The 22291-nt window shown below is 40.5% G+C and overlaps 1 protein-coding gene and 1 long non-coding RNA gene across 3 annotated transcripts in view; one reads left to right on the plus strand and one right to left on the minus strand.

Annotated features, from left to right (window-relative positions):
- The window catches only part of hydin (HYDIN axonemal central pair apparatus protein), a 66757-nt gene that overhangs the window by 7031 nt on the left and 37435 nt on the right, over window positions 1-22291 (plus strand). For both annotated transcript variants that reach the window (XM_035798611.2, XM_035798612.2), the window contains exons 5-16: window positions 1872-2006; window positions 2862-3061; window positions 3172-3296; window positions 10586-10787; window positions 11035-11218; window positions 12722-12821; window positions 13417-13535; window positions 14291-14514; window positions 18284-18351; window positions 19986-20218; window positions 21526-21626; window positions 21995-22130. In XM_035798611.2, coding sequence (XP_035654504.1) covers window positions 1872-2006; window positions 2862-3061; window positions 3172-3296; window positions 10586-10787; window positions 11035-11218; window positions 12722-12821; window positions 13417-13535; window positions 14291-14514; window positions 18284-18351; window positions 19986-20218; window positions 21526-21626; window positions 21995-22130 — 1827 coding nt within the window. The remainder of the gene's footprint in view (window positions 1-1871; window positions 2007-2861; window positions 3062-3171; window positions 3297-10585; window positions 10788-11034; window positions 11219-12721; window positions 12822-13416; window positions 13536-14290; window positions 14515-18283; window positions 18352-19985; window positions 20219-21525; window positions 21627-21994; window positions 22131-22291) is intronic.
- Window positions 13492-15251, minus strand: LOC118401255 (uncharacterized). Its single transcript, XR_004829212.2, has 2 exons — window positions 15019-15251; window positions 13492-14474 (listed from the first exon to the last, which is right to left on the minus strand). It is a non-coding gene; the product is annotated as an uncharacterized LOC118401255 (long non-coding RNA).

The raw sequence follows: 22291 nt of genomic DNA on the forward strand, positions 1-22291 counted from the left end.
TAACATACCTCTCTTTCCCCTACACTCATCCTTTCAAATACCAACTATTTCTACCGGTTTCATCCTTTCAGAACAGTGAAACTCATTAGTAACTACATTATGTGTTTTTTAATTAGGTCTTTTTTTAGTTTGAACAAAAAGCATTGTGATGAAAGGATTATATAGTGTCAACTGATTTGGTAGTCTACAACCTACATATTTTCTCCCAACCATTTACCTTTCAGGGAGATGGGGTAGACATACTGTAATAAATATGTATATTAATTCCATAGAAAAACAACCTCTTTATTCAATTTATTCATGACTGTAATGCATACAGTAGTTGGATTTAAAATGCAAGGAGAAAATATATGAAAGATTTAGCTTCGTAGTCAAATGTCTCACTTTCTCACTGCAGTCCCATGTTGATGGCAAATAGATAGGCCTAGAAAAAGTTATTGGCAGTAGAGTCAAAGCCACAATTCCTCTTATTTATTGGCCATTTAAATTCTACATTTCTAAATATACTATGTTGCATGCCTGTCCAAACCCCAAACTCTTTTTTTAGGATGTATTGCATTTGGCTGATTTTTATATCAAACAGAAGTTACACAAGTGAACTTTTACATTGATGCATTTGGTGACGCACTGTTTTGTTCCAGTGTTAATTTCATCAACAATAACTATGATGAAAAATATTTGTCAACAACCTATTTTTCCTCACGAAAACTAATGACGATAGCGAGACGAGATGCCGTGAAAAACACAATAACTTTAGTAACAAATTCGTTTTCATTTTAGTTGACGAAAATGTGACGAGACTAGAATTCCACATGAGACTAATGGACATTCAATTAGACATTCATATTTTTTGTCCAATCATAAGCATTCATATCTTTGCAGAATATTTAATGCCATCCTCTCATTGGCAGAATTAACGGCTTTTCAGTCACACAGCTTCCGGGCAGTCTCTTCAGTCACTCAGAAATATTTTGAACTGATGCATAGCCAGCGAACCAGGACACTTTAATTGTAACTAACCTCAACTAAAAACTATAATGTTTACTCTCTTACTTTCATGTTGGCTATTTTCGCTTTGATCACATCACATGCTCCATTTTCCCATGTGTGCTGTTATTCATCTGTACTGCTGCTCTTGCAGTCGGCAAATACGAGTCACTGTTATTTAGCCCCATCCCAAGGTTATGATTGGGAGAAAAGAGCTGTACGCTTAAATTGTTAAACCTGTTGCCAAGGCTATGTAGCCTATGGTAAGTCATGGCTGGCATTGGTTACTATCTTCCATAATAGCAATGTGCCAGCTATATGAGGGGATAGTAGGCCTCGTTGGACAAGGCTATCTTAATGTGCACATGATGGAAGTTACAAGTCAATTATTTCATGGGAAAAAAATGCACTGACGAATATTTGACAAAAATGACTGTGACTAAAACTACAATAAAATTATCCTGAGTTTAAGTCGACTGATAATAACTAAAACTAAGAAGGATGAAATGACTAAAATGTGACTGAGACTAAAACTAAATCTAAAATAGCTGCCAAAGTGAACACAGTTCTGTACCTTAGTATGGTCTGCCAAACTGCCACCAGCTGTTGAAATATATATATTTTTAAAACAAAGGAAAGGAATATAATTTCTTATGTTCTTCTTGCAGTTATTTCTCTTAAATATGTTTGTTGTCTTTGAGCTTCTTTTGGGGCTTAGGAGAGTAGGGAGTAGGGATGTTGCAAAGAAAGTGGAGAGTTAGTCATTATGTCCCTCTCTCTCTTTCTCTCTTTTTCTTTCTCTCTCTTTGTCTCTCTCTCTCTTTGTTTCATGTGCGTGCGTGCATGTGCATATGTGTGTGTGTGTGTGTCTTTCTGGTCTTTAGATCCCACGGCTGGTGAAGGTGGTGGAGGGAGACTCTCTGTATTTTAAAGTGGTCAGTCCAGTGGATGTGTGTAGCAAAGTGGCCCCTGGGATGGCGTCCACATTCAGTGTCCTCTTTACACCTCAGGAGAACAAGGTACTGTCAACACAAATCAAATTAAAATTATATGGCAACACACTTAACAAACAGTTGGAACACTGTAAAGTGCAATAAACTATTACTTTTTCTTTTAATGCTATGGATCAAAGCAAACAAGTGTTTCGAACTTTATTCCAACTTTATTCAATCTGTTCATGAAATTTCCTCTTTCTGATTTCAAAAGAAAACAGCTTTCTTATGTTCTGAAAATTACTGAAAGGAATGTCGGCCTAGTTAAGAAACCAGTCTCATTCATTACCCTTGGTCTGAAGGAAAGATTTCAATGCTTCAGGTTTTCCTCTTCAGTAATGACAACACGGTGAAACATCAATGTCAAAGCTCATATTCCTTGTTAATGCACCTCTGCACTGTAATTCTATCAGAGAGTGTGCTTTGATGAGCATGGGCATGACAGGGATTGTTTCCACCACCGCCTACTCTCACTCCATTAGCTGCCATTCTCCAGGCTCTAATATGGCCTGGTAATCTGCTTTGCTCTGCTTGCACATTAATACAGAGTGTAGTTGTTAGAGAGATTCAGGGGCCGTGGCAACATAATCAGGCCTGCAGCCAACTCATCTGTATGGAGACAATAGGGAGAGATGACTGTTTGGATGACAGACCCCTGAAAAAACAACATATTTGACAAGATGTGAACATTTGGAGCAGTAGTGAACCTTTGGTTTTGCATGTGTTATAGTTCCAAAACATTGTTGATCAGGACATGTCCTTCATGCACCACATGAGACAGAATCCAATAAGAAATTGATCAAAGTTGAATCTGAAGTCTACCTCTGTGCTGTCCTGTCCTTGTGAACTTCAAAAAGTAACCTCTCCTCCCCCGTCTCCCAGGACTACATCCACAGGCTCATCTGTGTGACAGAGAGGGAGAGGTTTGAGGTTCCTATCCGGGCGATTGGGGCACGGGCCATCCTAGACTTCCCTGACCACCTGCACTTCTCTCTGTGCCCTGTGAAATGCTCCTCACAGAAGACCCTGCTGGTGCGCAACATTGGCAACTGTGAGGCCAAGTTTCAGCTAAGCACACACAGGTGAGAGATGATCTATGAAAGGAGTCTGTTCTAGCCTTTAGTCTGTTCTAGCCCAAGTACTCTATGCTAAACCAACCATTTCTACCTGTCCATGCCTTTGTTCTGTCAAGACCTTTTTCAGTGGAGCCCCCTCTTGGAACTATTGGAGTTGGAGAGAGCATGCAGGTGACAGTTGACTTTCTACCCAAGACTGCAGGAGACCACAGCCAGGATCTGTTTCTTCACTACCATACAGGTGCAAGACCATAACTATAAAGCAGCAGCTACACCGCACAGGTCTGGCTAGACAAGATTCAGTATCCTTGGAGCTTTATGGCAACATTATACAGATGGTACACATGCATCTATACTCTACAATCATCTACATCCAAAATTCCCCCCACAAAGGACAAACCATATACAATATACCCCCAGTGTATAAAACATTAGGAACACCTTCCTTATATTGAGATGCACCCTTCCCTTTTGCCCTCAGAACAGCCTCAATTAGTTGGGAAATGGACTCTACAAGGTGTCAAAAGCATTCCACAGGGATGATGGCCCATGTTGACTCCAATGCTTCCCACAGTTGTGTCAAGATGGCTGGATGTTATTTGGGTGGTGGACGTTTCTTGATAAACACGGGATACTGTTGAGCATGAAAAACCCATCAGCGTTGCAGTTCTTGACAAACCGGTGTGCCTGGCACCTACTACCATACCCTGTTCAAAGACACAAATCTTTTGTCTTGCCCATTCAACCTCTGAATGGAACACATACACAATCCATGTCTCAATTGTTTCAATGCTTCAAAATGATTCTTTAACCTGTCTCCTCCCCTTCATCTACACTGATTGAAGTGGATTTAACAAGTGACATCAATAAGGGATCGTAGTTTTCACCTGGATTCACCTGGTCATTCTATGTCATGGAAAGAGCAGGAGTTCTTAATGTTTTGTACACTCAGTGTACATGTCTCCCCAGAGTCCCCACCGATAGACCCACTCACTTTGCATTAAGCGAGCACACAAGTACTTGCTCTACACCAGTAAGGTACTTCATAGAAACAGATGCATGCACACATTCACATTACATACATTTTTTGCATAAGATAATCAACTACATCAAATGGAGTGGAACTAAAAGGATGAATCTGTTTACCATACATTCACTGTGAACACAATAATAAAATATCCCCTTCGTAATGACCCTGCAGCAGGAATGGTAAAACAGTGTTAATCATTTCAGGGGCATTTATTCACAGTCTTTAATCTCTGCTCTTTCACACAGGTTGCACCTAGCGTATAGGGAAAACACCCTAATTAGCATATATCCTATTAACAGATGTATGAGTGTGGATGGCTGGGTGTGCTGGTGTTATCTGTTGCCTATAGCAGTGTCGTCAGCCCAGTTAGAATGGACAGCCCCTGGAGACACGCCTGTCTTGTTTTGTTTATGTGATTATACCAGCTAATGGTTTGAGATATTGATAGAACTCCATTGGAAACCCCAATATGTTTTCTTTTTGGAATGTAAGCGGATGTGCAATTATTTTTGGCTCAATTCAAGATCTTAAACTGTCCCACGTTTGTGATTGTGATGATGGATAGTGCTGGCAAAGGGACCTTATAGGATTCCAAGGTGATTGCAGTGTTAAAGATTGATAAAAGTGTTTTTATGCTGTGGTGAAATCCAGATTTGATGGAGGATTTAGAGTAGACCCCTTTATCACTTAATTATTTTGACACGCCTATGGTAGAATTGCAAGTTAATAAAAGGTGAATTTGCAATGTGATGGAGAACTATATCTGCGTGAGATACAGTAAACCAATTAAGAGCCAGAGGAGTATTTGAGTGTGTGTGTGTGCATGTTTATCTGTGTGCTTGTGTGTGTGTGTGTGTGTGTGCGTGTGCATCCGTGCGTGCATGCGTGTTTGTGTGCGTGTAATCGCATGTGTGTGTGTGTTTGGCTCAGGTGGTGCTTGGTGGTCTGCTGTCTCACTACATACACACACAGGTCTAGTGAAGGGCAGCAGCATTAACATGTTATAATGTGCTCTACTCTAAAAAGACCACTCACTGTAAGCCCATCAGGGTTGTATCATTTTTAATTCAGCACCTTTCCCTGTCTCCTTCTCATGTATGCATCAGATGAAGCTGCTCTGGAAGTTACCCTCTGGAACCAGTGAACGCAGCAAATCATGAGTATCTTGTCAAGTAGTACTGTACATTTTTGACCCATGAACATGTCATTTCAAACATGGTCAAATTTTTGCAGGGATGGTTAAGCAGTGATTCTACTGTACATACAGTGTCCATCTATTCTAATCAATCCATCTATTGGTGTATTAATTTGCCCTTTAGTAGCCTTCATCTAGGACACATTTACATATTGTATATTTTATTGGATAGTAGCCGAAGCGTGACAAATTAGGCTCCTTTGCTCAAGGGTGTGACTGCTAATACTGAGATTATATATGACAACTAAATAGCTATATATGAATCCAGCTCCCCAGTCACTGCTATGTCATTTCCTAAAATTAACACAATAATGCAAACAGATGTCAGGTTTCTTTCATTGCTCCTGCCTGGATACTCGGCTTCTACTTGACAGGAGACAAGAAGTGCTACCTACGTACTCTCTCTCGTTCTTGAAGTGCAAGATCAGGGGTCCCCAATTACATTCAGCCGTGGGCCGGTTTTTCCTTGAGTGGATGGTCGGGAGGGCAGAATATAGTTATAAATATTTTATACACTGCAAATTGAACGCAAACAGATATAGTATCTGACAAAAACAGAATAATTTCAAACCTTGATTACATTGGGATACGATCACATACTGTATGCCTCTCTATTTATACTTGGGAATACTTGTTTTAGTATCCTTAACGCCAAATCCCTAACTCCTTACCCTAAACCTAACCAGTAACCACTAACCATAATTCTAACCCTAATCCTAATTGTATCCCTAACCATAAACCTAACCCCTTAGCTCTGCTGACCCTCTCCTCACCAGCAGCACTCCAGCAGAATCTTCAGAATTTTTTCAAGAGCTGTTCACTGAGGGCTCAAGTCTCCTGTCAAATGCAGCATGGGCAATCAAAGGGAGAACTTCCAACAGCAGTATCGGCTGAGGTTAAAATGTCCTCTGCGTAGCCTGGAAACTGATGGCCGTGCAGAATTAATCTCTTGAGGAAATTAGATGATGAAAGCATGATATTGGCTCGACCAGTGGGGGAGAGAGGCACATTTTTCTTGCCCATCAACCGTTGTCATAGCATCAGGATCTCAGCGATAATTATGGTCCCTCCATTTTCCCCTATTTTATATTCTTTATTTTTTGTATGACACATCTTACAGCTTTATTGCACATGACAGGCTTGTCGTCATTAATATGTGCTGGTTTTAAGTGTATCTTTGCTTTGGTGATGCTGCTAATCATCTACGGAGACAACATTAGGTTCTTTAACTGGGCAGCAACTACCTTAGTGAGCATGCCCACCCACCTTGCGTTGTCCCTTGGTCCCAAAAGAGTGCTGTTCACCGAGATATCACAGTCACACCACTAATAGGTCTACTTGGTGTTCCACAAGAGAAATCGGTGGATAAAAGGAAAAGTGGATAGATTTATGAGGTTGTGACATTGATATTCATGTCTTAAAGAAAAAGCTTATTTCCCTGGATTTTGTACTTCATCTTACTTTGATGAAGACTTATTTACTTTGACTTTATCTGCAACACCTATTTAAGAGGCATACTGTCAAGCCAATCCTATATAGTAAGGTCTTTGAAGTGATTTTGTTATAATGTGATTATTGTACAGTACTGTATAGCCTAATCCAAGGATGTATGGTTCCAGGAGGCCTATATAATGGTTTATGTGCATCTATCTTTCTTTGACTAATCTTTTGAAGAGGTAGAGTACTGTATACATACTTATTTGATAGAGACCGACTGTTTTCCAGCATTGGACTTACTGTAGTACCAGGCTAGACTGGGTACCAGTCTTTTTAGCTAACACTCCTTGCCACTCCTGTCATTTGCCAAAGAGACTGCAGGGTGGTGACCAAGAACACAAAGGTCACTCTGACAGAGCTCCAGAGTTCCTCTGTGGAGATGGGAGAACCTTCCAGAAGGACAACCATCTCAGCAGCACTCCACCAATCAGGCCTTTGTGGTGGAGTGGCCAGACAGAAGCCACTCCTCAGTAAAAGGCACACGACAGCCCGCTTGGAGTTTTCCAAAAGGCACCTGTAGACTCTCGGACCATGAGAAAAAATGTTTCTCTGGTCTGATGCAACCAAGATTGAACTCTTTAGCCTGATTGCCAAGCGTCACATCTGGAGGAAACCTGGCACCATCCCTACGGTGAAGCATGGTTGTAGCAGCATCATGCTGTGGGGATATTTTTCAGTGGCAGGGACTGGGAGACTAGTAAGGATCGAAGGAAAGATGAACGGAGCAAAGTAAAGAGAGATCCTTGATGAAAACCTGCTCCAGAGCGCTCAGGACCTCATACTGGGGCGAAGGTTCACCTTCCAACAGGACAACGACCCTAAGCACACAGCCAAGACAACGCAGTAGTAGTCTCTGAATTTCCTTGAGTGGCCCAGCGCAAAGCCCGGACTTGAACCCGATCGAACATTTCTTGAGAGACCGAAAATAACTGTTCAGCGGTGCTCCCCATCCAGCCTGACAGAGCTTGAGATGTCCTGCATAGAAGAATGGGAGAAACTGCACAAATACAGGTGCTCCAAGCTTGTAGCGTCTATATATATGTATACACTACCGGTCAACAGTTTTAGAACATGTAACAGCATTCCTCCTTCTCTTCTGAGGAGGAGAAGCGAGAAGGATCGGAGGACCAATGCGCAGTGTGGTAAGTGTCCATAAAGTTTTATTTTAGGATATAAACTGAACACTATGAAAATACAAAACAATAAACGTGAACATGAACGAACCCGAAACAGTACCGTGTGGCAACAACAACATAGAACAACACACATAGACTGCCCACCCCAACTCACGCCCTGACCATACTAAATAAAGACAAAACAAAGGAAATAAAGGTCAGAACGTGACAGAACATCTACTCATTCAAGGGTTTTTCTTTATTTGTACTATTTTCTACATTGTGTATATAGTGTAATGTATATACAGTGTATTTGCATAAACATTGTGGTTGGATGATAGGTTATCGAATCAGGATCACATACTCTGATATCCTAGAACTCATTAATGATAGAATGTTATTTGAAGATTGCCGGAAGGCCAGTCTATTTCGCAATGACAAGGAGTGGCAAGGAGTATAATTTTAGCTAAAGAGACTGGTACCCAGGCTACCCAGTATCAAGCTACTTGAAAGAAAAGAAAGAAAAAAAATATTTAAAATGTTGTTTGTATATATGTGCTGGGCTTCATGGATTGTTTGTTTGTATGTTATGGGCTTTAGTTGAGATTATTCTTTACGGAGTCAGGCATATTTGTCCTGGCCTCAATTGTTCCTTGACTAGCATTAATTCTTGCTGTCTATAATTCAAACCTTTTAAATTCTAATAGTAACTGTATCTACTGGCAAATTGAGAGAGAGTGGGGTGATTGCCCTCTAAGGACCAACATCTTTTTTTGCAGCAGCAGTTCTGCCTGCCAGCAGTAATCATCTCTGATTGACTGAGAGATTTAAGAAGCTATCATCGTTAATTAACATAGTAGATGCAACACATTAAATATTTACATTTGCACTTCGTAATGAATTTTATAACTTTGTCCCGGAAGCATTTAACTGCAGGGCAAGTCCACATCATATGAAGGAATGTGCCCATCAGATTTAGGGGACAGAGTGAACAGTTGGGAGTTTGGGCCAATTTCATCCTACACTTTTCCTTGGTTTTACAGTCTGTGAACAAAACAAAGTTGATGGTTCGGATTACAGGATGCCAAAGTTATATTTTTCCATATTTTGTTCCACTTAAAGGGATGTTCAGATTAATTTAGCTCTGTGGCCCATACTTATTTAATGGCTAGCTCAGAATATGAGCTTTCCAAAAGTTGTTTATATATTAGAGATCAGTCCTTTTGGGAGCCCAGATCATTTATTTACAAATCCCAACATTAGATGGTTTGGTAGTTGGGTTTCCCAAGGGAATCCATATGCCAGCATAGCTGTTAATGTGTATGTGTCTTTCAAATCTTAGAATGTTCTCAAACCATTACTGTCCATGATATCGGCAAGGGTAAGGATTCCAAATTTGGACCACTGGGGGGATGGAAAAGGCTGCCCTCCAGATCGCAAGGCATGCCATTTTGATTCCCAGTTACATTGTTTTTCAAATTTGCGCCACATAAAAATTGTGTGAGCAATAACAGGACCAAAGCGTAGTTTACATTGTTTAAGGGATATACAGTATCAGTGTAGACCACCTCTTACACGGGAATAAGATACACCATTTTTCTCTATATACTCAGCCAGAGAGTGGAAAAATCCTGTCTAAAGCAAATTAGGATGGGACAAAATGCTAGTTCCTGGAAATACAATTTAAAGTTTGGTACAAATAGTCCTCCTACGTCTATCCCTCATTGTAAGTTTTTTATCCAGGGTCACTTACCTTGCCATATATATAACCATATGTATTTCGAAACCACACTATGGATTTTATCCCTATAGCCAGAAAGGGGAGACAAGGGAAGCATAGAACTATCTGTGGCAATATATTCATTTTAAAAATAGATATTCTGCCTTCCTCTGAGGTCAGATTGAATTGATTTAAGCATTCTGTAAAAGTTTTGATGAAAATACGAATAATGTAATGTACGACTATACTGTTGTGGAAAAATTGTTAGAATAATACACCTTATTGGGTAATGATCCACAGCGTCACATTGTGTTTACTTGTGGTGTATTACTCTGAATTTAACATGAACCATGTTTTTGCTTAATGAAGTTTGATGGCTGCCTAGTGCTTACTGCCTGTTTAAAACTCAGGATGCAATTTGAATACCAGCCTATTTCATTTTGGGTTACATTTTTTCTCGGTTCACTCATTAGGGTAAGGTCAGGATCTCTTCTACAGCACCATGGCTCTGCTTTGAATGTAACCAAACTAGCCAAACAAAAAGCTAGAGGTATTTACATATTCCACATGCTGATTTATGCAATGATTTTGCATTGTATTTTTTTTTTTGCATTCTGTTGGCTGCTCCGGTGGGAACCATGTGACTTGTGCTAATGTCACTGGGTCCCAGAGAGACTCTGTTATTGTTGTGGATGGCTCAGACAGTATAGTCTACATGTCATGCTAATCCAACAGCGCCATCTCCATGACCAATTATGAAGCACTGACCAATAATAGCACGCTGACTAAGCTATAGCATCACATTTTGGGGCTTTATCATAAAGTCCTGAAAAATAAAATAAATAAATGGAAAAGTCTGTATTTTAGAACTACCCACATGTACTTTTGACTTTCTATAAATATATTGGACAGCTACAGTGCTCTTGAATAATTCAGTTGCTGTTTGTGTCTGGGCTTTGTTGTTTCTCCTAAGGGGAGGATGTTGGCATCAGTCTGTATGGAGCGTCTGCAGACGTGAATGTGAGGCTGGACAGGAACTCTGTCATAGTGGAGAAAACCTACATCTCCATGGCCAACCAACGTTCAGTCTCCATAGTGAACAGGAGTGATACTCTAGTCCACTACCAGTGGAAGAGCTTGGCCACTAAAGAGGAGGAAGAGCAGCAGAAGCTAAGGTGGGATGTCTGTTCATACTCATCTCCATGATGTACATAATATAAACATGATCAACACGTCAACAGACATTGATTTCCTGTAAACAAACATCCGAAGTGACCCTTAGCTAATGGATCATCGTAAAAATTTGAGTATCAGTCCACATCAATGCTGTTTTATGTAGCCTGTTCAGATGCTCCTCTGTTCCCCATCCCCCACCTCATCCCCATACTCTCTCTCTCTGTGTGTATCTCTGCTCTGCTCTAGGTTCTGTTCCGAACTGCAGCGGGAGGAGGAGGATGACATGGATCAGTTCCTGACAGAGTGTGACGCAGACCCCACTCTACGTGACCGTCTCTCCCTGCTCTCACGCACCTTCCAGGACCGACGCAGGCAGCTGAAGGAGGAACGACTGTCCTTCTCAGACAACTACATCACAGTGGAACCTCTGGTGTGTGATGTAGAGTGGGGGTGGAGGGAGGGAATTTACTGTGTACTGATAGCAAATGTTTTGATATACACTGTAGAGTCCAATTTTCCTGTCATACAGGACTTTGTGCACGCACACAGTCAAACAAAAGAGGAATTACATGATATAATCACTCCTGGTGATCCTCCTCTAGGAAACCTACAGTATGTGTTGAGTCACAAAGTACAGTGCATTGAAGGTACAGTTTTCTCAAATATCATCATATTTTCTTATACAGCAGTAGCCATGCCAACTTGCATGCCAAAATCCTCAATAATCATTAGTATGCATTGCAATGCCTAAGGAAACTTTATACACTAAATTAATGGATGCACTTTATTACACCACACCATGTACTAGTATTCTGTACCAACCACTATAACCCAGTGTGGTGTCTGGTCACACCTCCAGCCTCAGGTGACAGTGACAGATCTGGCTCTGTGGATTACTCAGCTGTGGTGGAAGACAAACCGCAGCCTTTAAAGCACATTTAAAATGATCTGCTTATAATTCTGCCACCTAGCAGTGAGTCACTGCTCCACAGCAGCTATAGAAGTCCCATGAATATTTCTATATTTCATTTCATATTCTTCAACCCCATTTTTGTTTGTGGCAATGCACTTATGAGGGGCCATGTGTTCTTGTGTGTGTGAGAAGTATCAGTGTGGGAGACTGCCTGCTGAGTCAGAGGCATGGCCACGTGGATCTAATTAGCCTCTAACCTGATTTCACCTGCTGTCTCGGAGTCTGACCGATGGGCTGAGACGCCCCTGGGGAGACAGCCACTCATTCTCTCATCCATCCTGACGAAACCCAACTCGCCCTAGGCATCTGTTAAGCACACTAGGTCCTAAGGGAACTCTCACAATCATTTGACCTTGATGCCTCAATGTCGGAGAGATGGAAAACAGAGGGGAAAACAAACTCAACCCTCCCTACCAAAAAAAAGCAAGGCATCCAAAAAAGCATTGCTTTCCAGGGACAAACTGCACCCAAATATTCTGTAAAGCACCTTGAAGAGCTGTGCTCCATCAGCACAGAGTGAGGCCAGAACCCCACCGTTACCCTTAGGCAAACTTTTCCTTCTGCTCTCCAGAGCTCTGCTGATTATGATTGCATTAGTGTCTTTCTAACTAATAAGTACTACATCCATTAGCACTCAGCTGCTTTTATTTTCCACTTGATGACTTTATCTATTTGACAGACACTATCATTTAGACAGAAGCTTTAAACATATCTTTCATCAGTGTTGAGTTGTCTTTGCTCTTGCATAATCACAAGTGTATAAGGGGAAGTATTATAATATATCATTTTTAATTATATATCAAAAGTATATAATTTAGCTACTCTACACTGTCTTGACACATTTGACACATGATGGACTGTACCACTTTCTCCTCCAGCAGGATTTCAGTAATCGTGTTGCTACTGTAAGATGCACATTGTTTAAAGTTACCTCCTCTTTTGCCTTTGTGTTACCTGCAGGAGGGGGACATTTGGCCAAACACCACCTCAGAGGTCAACATAATTTTCAAACCACAGGAGGCAAAGATTTATCAACAGACGGTCTATTGCGACATCACAGGTGAAGTTTGATGTAATTTGATCAGAGAGAGGGCTCGTGTATTTACTACAGTATTAGCTAAGTTGTGTTTGATGTTACAAACAGAAGTATGATGAACAGAAATAAAATGGTGCATTGATGAGAAAGCCCCACCTTGGATTTGATCAAAAGTGACAAGGCCTGAAAATGTATTATATTTATGCATTTTGTAAAAGGTGGTTTCCTGGTATTATAGTCAAATCATATAGCCTACAAGCCATAAGGCAAAAAACATGTGTTAGTTCACAATTATAATTCTATCATCTCATACTGACAAAGCAGTTGTTGGTTGATTTGCATTTGGTATCCATCTATATTTCCGGTGCCGGAGGTCAGATTTCCATTAATTTCCATGACTGACAGAGTTTCATGGGCAGGTGGTGACCTCAATAACACAAGTCATAGAGAGTTGATTTTTGCCTAAAGGGCAATGTACAGTATGTCTAGATGTTTTCATTACACACCTGTGTTCTGCAGATGTGCTTGATTCCTGCTCATTTGTTTACATATATTCAGTTTGTTTATTTAATTCCGTCTTTGTATTCTCTGCCTTTGTGCTCTTCGTTATCCACATTAGGCCGTGAGTCTCGCCTACCACTACGGATAAAGGGGGAGGGGTTAGGCCCCAAATTACAATTCAACTTTGACCTCCTTGACATGGGTACCATCTTTATTGGCTCCAAACACAGCTATGAGGTACTTAACCTTAGTTAGGAGATGTACTAACAATATTAAACAAAGCTAAGACACAAATATTTCTACACTTACACTGAATGAGTGTTTTACACCTTTGTTCCAGATTATCAGCCCTCCCAACAAATGATACTCATAATGTGCAAGGTCCCAGCTGTTGGAGGTGCAGAAGAGTTAGACAGGAAATAGAGATGTACTAGAAATAACAGCACTGTGATTATCCCCTGTAATAAGATGTGTCTCACATGAAAATAAATCACATTATTGCTGCTGGTAGTCTGCAGATACCCATACTTTTGAGTAATTGAGTAATTGAAGTATAATTGTTATAACTGTTAGTCTTATAATAGAACAGTACATGGCAGGCTCTCTATGAATTCACTGTTAGATTAATTATTTAAGGTATGCCTACCCAGTCAGCCCCTTTTGTTTTTAGTGCATTCATGGCATCCTTGCTGTAAAACACTGTGATACTGGTTCCCACAGAACAAGACTGTTGGATCATGCATTGTTAGCGTATTGCTAGCTTTCCAAAGCCAGCAAACAAGTATAGATAAGACCATGGAATATACACTGCAGTCACAATACACATTAATTCTGATTAGGCTAAATAAAAAAGTGAGAATATGAACACACAGAAAACAGTGCTTGGTTAATCAAATTCTACATTTACATAGTTTGGTTTTCCCTACAAATGTCCCCTCACCCTGTTTAAACCTGATTTGACTCCACTATCCATCCATGCACTCTCTTCTCAGGTGCTTCTGTCTAATAATGGGCTCATCGAGGCCACCTTCAAGCTGGTGCCTCCCAGCTCAGGGTTTGGCCAGTGTTTCTCCTTCAGCCCTACTGAGGGGATGGTTCCCGCTGGGGCCTGCCAAGCCATGGAGGTCTGCTTCTCCTCCAGCACCCTGGGGGTCTTCTCTGAGGAGTTTATCTTCACTGTGGGGGGAAACCCACAACCTATCAGCCTCACGTTTAGGTAACACTCGCCCTATCACCCCTCTCATCCATCCCAGCACAGTCCTCAACCTCTCCATCATTGTCTTGTTAGGGTCTGTACAGTACATCACCACTGCGGTAGATAAAGCATTGGCGAGCATGTCCAGACACATATATCACCCCATACCACAGCAGCTGGGTGATTCTCATGAAACCAGTTTTAAACATGTCTGTTACAAAACCATGAAGCATCTGCAAAAATCAAATATCATTGGAAAGACTAAGATGTCTAGTGTTTGGCAAATTGTCTAATTTTAAATACATTTTACATTTTCGCCAGAATTTAGAAATCTTCACCCCAAATTCTCATTACCAACATTTGTCCGGATTAAATTCTCGGATCATTTTATACAATTTTACATAACTTATTTGAATAAAACAAAACATATGTAACGCATAATAAACGAGGGGTTATGCATTATATGGAACGTCATTAATGACGTGGAAGGTGTGTTCCACGACACGCTAATGGAGTAGAACTTACCTTCCACGGAGTTGCATTATTTTCCATAGAACGCTTAGAGCCCGGAGTTGATTATCCCTTTTTTACAGTGGCTATAATTGAACACATTTGCCGTTTGCGGGTAGAAATGTGTTCAACATCCACTGAAGTAGCTAGCAAGTTTACTAGATAGCTACAGTAGTTTCCAAGGTAACCAAACAAACAGACTTGGTTTACCAAACCATCAGTCCTAGCTTGCCACGATAAAAATCGAATTCAACAATGCCAATAACGTTTTCAATTCGACTTTTGCTTTCAAAAGCAGCTCAAACACAACGTGGAAGAATTAACTTTGCCATTGAATTCTACTGTCCAAATATACCATGTGCTATAGGGAAATAATTTACACTCTAGAATACCAATGCCATGGTATATGTTACTGTAGTTTAATCATAAATAATAAAAAATAGTATACTAGTTGAAGTTTACATTAAACTATAATATGTATTACGTAAAAACACAGTGTCTGTGGATATGTGCCTCATTACTATACCACCTTTTCAAGTTCCTGAAAAAACTTTAAGCGCTTTTTAAATAAAGTTTTATTCAACCATTTTTTTTATTTAACTAGGCAAGTCAGTTAAGAAAAATTATTCTTTACAATGACGGCCTACCCCGGCCAAACCCTAACGACGCTGGGCCAATTGTGCGCCGCCTTCAAAATGATGTTCTTATTCTCAAACGCCCCCTTTACCCATCTGTGCCTTCTCATGACCAAAATGTCTAAAAAGCTCAGATTGGGAAAAAGTCAGAGAACCATTACCTTACCAACATGGAGTGTATGAATGGGCTTAGTGATGTGGTCAATTGCTTGCTCACTCATTACATCTGTCTCCTATTACTTGCAGATTAAGCTAAGGTCCTCTCATTACGAAACACAAATGTCTCATTACCGTGTCATTTTTCGGGCCGTTTCAGTAATGAGAACCTTAATTTCTGTATTGATTATATGCTAATTGTAATGTATAGTCAATGGGTGTGCTGTGCTGGTAACTTATTTATTTACTAGGACCACTAATACCTATTGTATAGATTTTTAATAAAACAACAGTTATTTGACTAAGTAGGGTTTGTCAAGAAATATGGGATGTTTAAACCCCATTTAACTTACTTTAAGCCACAATCTGCAATTTGTGTTTCAGCAAAGAGTTACCCCACTACTTAAAGGAGGATATCCCCCATTGTGACATGTGTACCTGTTTTCACACTTAAGTACACTGAGTGTACAAACATGAGGAACACCTACCTAATATTGAGTTGCACTCCCTTTTACCCTCAGAACAGCCTCAATTTGTCGGGGCATGGACTCTACAAAAGTGTTCTACAGGGATGCTGGCCCATGTTGACTCCAATGCTTCCCACAGTTGTGTCAAGTTGGCTAGATGTCCTTTGGGTGGTGGACCATTCTTGATACACTCAGGACACTGTTGAGTGTGAAAAACCCAGCAGCATTGCAGTTTTTGGCACACTCAAACCAGTGCGCCTGGCACCTACTACCATACCCCGTTCAAAGGCACTTAAATATTTTGTCTTGCCCATTCACCCCCTGAATGGCACACATACACAATCCATGTATCAATTGTCTCAAGGCTTAAAAATCATTCTTTAACCTTTCTCCTCCCCTTCATCTACACTAATTGAAGTGGATTTATCAATAAGGATCATACCTTTCACCTGGATTCACCTGGTCAGTCTAGGTCATGGAAAGAGCAGGTGTTCCTAATGTTTTGTACACTCAGTGTATTTTTAATTTTAATTTATTTAACTAGGCAAGTCAGTTAAGAACAAATTCTTATTTTACAATGACGGCCTACCCCGGCCAAATCCCCCCCTAACCCAGACAACGCTGGGCCTATTGTGCATCTCCCTATGGCGGGCCCGGATCATAGCCGGTTGTGATACAACCCAGGATTGAACCAGGGTCTGTAGTGACGCCTCTAGCACTGAGATGCAGTGCCTTAGAGTACTGCTCCACTCGGGAGCCTAAAAATACTGTTGTTGTTTGATGTCCCAAGAAAAATGTTGGTCCATATCGCACGTATTTACAGTAGGTACTTTATAGGCATATTGTGTTATGCTTTTTGCCCATAGGAACCCATTCAATCCAGAAATATATATAAAATTCTTTACAACCATAAATATCCATGTACTAATACACCAATATTACCTGTAAAGACCTTGGATATTTTTTTTTGTCACTTTGTTACGTTTTAGTCTACTTTTGACTTTTGAAAATACTGTACGTGCATGTACTTACATTACTTATACTGAAATAAGGGGTATTTTAGTAAATTCCATTAAGATCAGTGATTTTAGTATCATGCAAGTCATTTGGGATTAACAAATGGCACACTTTGATGATTTGTTGGCTTACTGAATCTCTGATAGAGATCAGTCAAATTTTGCTAAACGATGCAACACTCATTATCAAAACATGTAGTCTTATCTCCGAAACCTGCTTATCATTACCGTAATCCACCAATATTTAGGAAATATTAAGAAAAATTGTACTTTAATTTAGCAATTTTGGCTTAAATCGGATTGTGTGATTTTTGTTCTTTATCCAAATATGTGTGCATAAATAAAATGCATAAATAACATGCATACATACACAAGTGATTATGACAAAAAAAATTCTATAAAGGTTATGTGTTAAAGGTAATGAGATAAATTACGAAATAAATGTTAATAATTTATTTGTAAATATTTTTATTTTCAGAGTTATGTTTAACTTAGGTCTTTTCATTAGACTTTGAAAACATTTGTGGTAATGAGAATTGTTGCATTGTTACGGTATTTGTGGAAATTGTGGTAAAATACATCATATCTGATCAAAAAACATAATAATAATAATAATTAAATAAATTACTACAGATCCTAATCTCAGTGATCCGAGAGGAAATTTCATGGAAAATCACAGTTTCATGAGAATGACCAAATTACCTACATTAATCCACCGAATGCTTCGTCTCCTGAATGCTTGAATACTTGCTCTCCCTGACTTACATGTTTTATTAGCACATTTTCATACTCTAGGTTTGAGTAAGTGACTCCCTTAACGTTGTGTTTAAACTACAGAATTACCCTTCCACGCTGTCATCCAAGATATTGACTGATCTTGTTTTTTTCTTCAGTTGCTCTATACTTTCCCAACCCAGTGTAATTATTATGCATTACCCAGTGACCTTCATGCTTGCTGGTCAGCACAAATGTATTCTGTATTTCCTGTCTCTTTTATCTCTTGTAGGGGTTGCGTAATAGGCCCCACTTTTCACTTCAGTGTTTCAGAGCTCAATTTTGGGGATGTGTCCTTTGGTGAGTTAAGATATGGTTTGTTTTTCATTAATCCTCATTGATGATGCCTGTTACTCACGCTAGATGCTTGTGTTAGGCTTGGGGGCAGATTTATCAAACAGTGCATTTGAGACACACTGATAATACCTACTGCTTTTGTATTTACAGTATAAAGCACAAGCATAACAATGAATGACAGATGCAAATAAACAACCATTACTGCAAGTCTATGAAATAGATGTAGCCCACAATATACACTGAGTGTACAAAACATTAGGAACACCTTCCTAATATTGAGTTGCACCTCCTTTTGCCCTCAGAACAGCTTCAATTCGTCAGTTATGGACTCTAAAAGGTGTCAAAAGCGTTCTACAGGTATGCTGGCCCATGCTGACGCCAATGCTTCCCACAGTTGTGTCAAGTTAGCTGGATGTCCTTTGGATGGTGGACCATTCTTGATACACACAGGAAACTTTTGAGCGTGAAAAACCCAGCAGTGTAGTAGTTCTTGACACACTCAAACCGGTGTGCCTGGCATCTACTACCATACCCTGTTCAAAGGCACTTAAATATTTTCACCTTCTGAATGGCACACATACACAGTCCATACACAGTCCATGTCCTTCTTTAACCTGTTTCCTCCCCTTCATGTACACTGATTGAAGTGGATTTAACAAGTGACATCAAAAAGTTATCAAAGCTTTCACCTGGATTCACCTGGTCAGTCTATGTCATGGAAAGAACAGGTTTCCCTAATATGTTGTACACTCAGTGTATAATTAAGCAATAATACCCGAGGGGGTGTGGTAGATGGCCAATATACCACGGCTAAGGGCTGTTCTTACACACCACGCAATGACACAGCCCTTAACTCTGGTATATTAGCCATATATCATAAACCCTCGAGGTGCGTTATTGCTGTTATAAACTGGTTACCAACGTAATTAGATTTGTAAAAATAAATGTTTTGTCATGCTTGTGGTATATGGTCTGATATACTACGGCTTTCAGCCAATCAGCATTCAGGGCTCTAACCACCCAGTTTATAATTGGCAATGTGTATTGTTTTGCAGTAATAGTCCCATACAAACAGTATTGGAACCCTATACCTTCTTGCAACAATTACTGCACACATTTACTCCCACAGTTGTCATTTTGGATCTCCTAAAATAGGCCTTACACACTATTTGACCCTTCCAAAAATTGTCCAAGTTGATACATTTGGCATTGGATGTATTTTGAGCAGGCCTATCTCTCCTACATTTTTATGGTCCACTCAATTCTCTGCCTGCAATGCATCATGCATGTGCATGGCTTACAAATGGCTTACTGTAGAATGAGACTAACACACTATTAGCCACGCTAGAATGCACATTTTTCTTGTGATCAATAACAGCAAAGGTCTTTGCAGACAGATAATATTTAAGTATACCATGACACTTTTTTAATCTCAGTGGTTATTTGTGTGGCAATTCTCCCCACACAAACCATACATTTTAAAACCTTACAGATAAATCAAAGTCTCGATTATGAGTTGCCCTGTGGTATTGCAGCTGTATATCAGATAATAGTGTTTGGAATTATCTCTGCACTAACCCTTAGAACTGTAACATTGCTTGCTCTCTGTTTCATTCCTTATCCCTCCTTTCCTACAGGTTTCCCTCACACACTGACCTGCAGTCTGAACAATACTTCTCTGGTTCCTATCAACTTTGGGCTGAGGGTTCCAGGGGATGGCAGTGGCCCTTCCAGCATCACCAGTGTCTCCCAGGTGTCAGACCTGAGTAGGACAGAGTGGAGCTCCAGTACTGTACCAGACCGGCCCATTGAGTTCACCCTGACACCCAACTCAGGAACTGTGCGTCCTCAGGGACTGGTTGACATCCAGGTGTGTTAGAGGAGCAGGGAGCATTACCAGAAAGTAATCAAACATTATTCAAATGAAAATGTGCTTATGTACTCACTGTAGAAGAGTACCATTTAATTATGTTATTAAATGTAGGTGCTGTTGGGTCATGCTGAGTCAGCTAGCTTTCCAATTAGTGCTAAAGTGTATGCTGTAGGTTTTTCATTTGAGATTTAGAATAAACTAATCATTCGATTAATTACCTCTGATCGAAACGGATATAATCAATGATAGCCCCTGAGGGGGGCAGAGCGTAATTGTAATCATCCTGTGGAGAAGTTGAATTTAAAAAAAATCTGTTGCAGATAAATGCCTGGGGAAGCTGCCTTTCTCCTTGTGGCTCTGCAGAGCTCTGATTATTACATCAGCCTGCTCTGGTTGCCTCTGGTTACTGAGTGTCATACGCTGGTCTTTTCCTATCAATGGGAGACTGTTTGGTCTTTTCCCATCACTTTAAGCTGTCAGCAGCCCCGCCATGGGCATATCAAGGAATCTGTGCAGCTGTCTTCGGTGCTTTGTATAGGGTGTCTCCTGTCTGCCGCCCTCCCTCTGGCTGTCTGCAGCATGCTGCTCTGCTCTCCAGCCTAGTGACAGCACAGTGCCACTCCGGGGCTCTAATGAGATCTCTTACAAGACCAGAATAATGTATGTAGAAGAGGTCAGGGGAAGTCAAATGTGCTGGAGGGAGATAATCTTCATCACCTAGACCAGAAAACGGGCCCTGGCTAACCTTTCAAAGTATAGGAAGTTACTCATGGATGGATGGTGCAGAGATAACTGTTTCTCCCCATATGCAGGTACCTTTGACCATGCAGTCTACTCTACTTCCTCTGATGAAAGTAGCTTAGTAGGGTTCTACTGTATGTAGTATAGGCTATGTCAAGAAGTGTAAAGAAAAAACAAAAGGAACATGATTGCAAATTATTGCAAATTAAAAAAGTAGTGTAAACTGTAAATATATTTGCAGGGTTCTCCCCCAGATATTTGAAGAAGGTGGTGCTGCTGAGTACGGCCGGGGGAAGGCCCAGAGGGCGGAAGTTTATGAACACCTGTAACTGCCATTTCCTGCCATCTAGAGCAAAAAGTGGTCTTATATGATAACACATAAGTAAAAAAAAAAAAATGTTTACATAGTGGTGCAGCCAGTCCACAAGTTGGAGCAGCGCCTCTCTTACATTCTTTGGGGAGAACCCTGATTTGCCAAACAAGCACAGTAGAGGTGCCATGGTTATGTCATGGTTATGTTTGACTGTTTAACCAGTATGTCTGCTGTGTACCTCCATCTGTAGGTGACTCTGTGCTCCAACAGTGTGCAGCGCTACAGCCTGGCTTTAGTAGTGGACGTACAAGGGGTTGGGGAGGATGTGCTGGCCCTACCCATCAATGCCAGGTTAGAGGTCTAGATCCAGGGTCAAAACACACCTCTTAGCTACAATAATGTCCCGATTTATGATCAGGGGGGGAACTCCTCATTCAGAGCAGATGATTAATAGTCCTTTCATTCATTTCAATGTCAGAGACCCCTTATAGAAAACTACTTCATAACCTCAACACATCAATGTAGAGCTTACATTACATTTACATTTAAGTCATTTAGCAGACGCTCTTATCCAGAGCGACTTACAAATTGGTGCGTTCACCTTATGACATCCAGAGCTGTAAGCACATAGGGATAATTATTCTACTGTGCAGGCCAATATGTGTGTAACCTAAAAGGTGAGTGGTGTATTAAGCTTGGGTAAATGTCTGTGTCCGTAGGTGTGTTATACCAAATGTTCTTCTGGATACCCCAGTACTACAGTTCCAGAGATGTTTCCTGAGTTACCCTTACGAGCAGTCAGTGAAGCTTACTAATGACAGTGACCTGCCTGCATGCTATGGCCTTCTGTTCCAGGTTAGATTTGAAGTGTTACTGTTTTATAATGTTTCAGTGTCTCTGACTTTCTGGTCTCTCTACCATCCATTTGTCTTTGCTCTACGCTTGGCTTCCCTTGATCACTGCCAAGGGGCCATTCTATTGTCTTTGACAGACAAGTTTATCAGGCCACTTACTGT

Source organism: Oncorhynchus keta, chromosome 22, assembly GCF_023373465.1.
Source record: "Oncorhynchus keta strain PuntledgeMale-10-30-2019 chromosome 22, Oket_V2, whole genome shotgun sequence".
Classification (NCBI taxonomy): domain Eukaryota; kingdom Metazoa; phylum Chordata; class Actinopteri; order Salmoniformes; family Salmonidae; genus Oncorhynchus; species Oncorhynchus keta.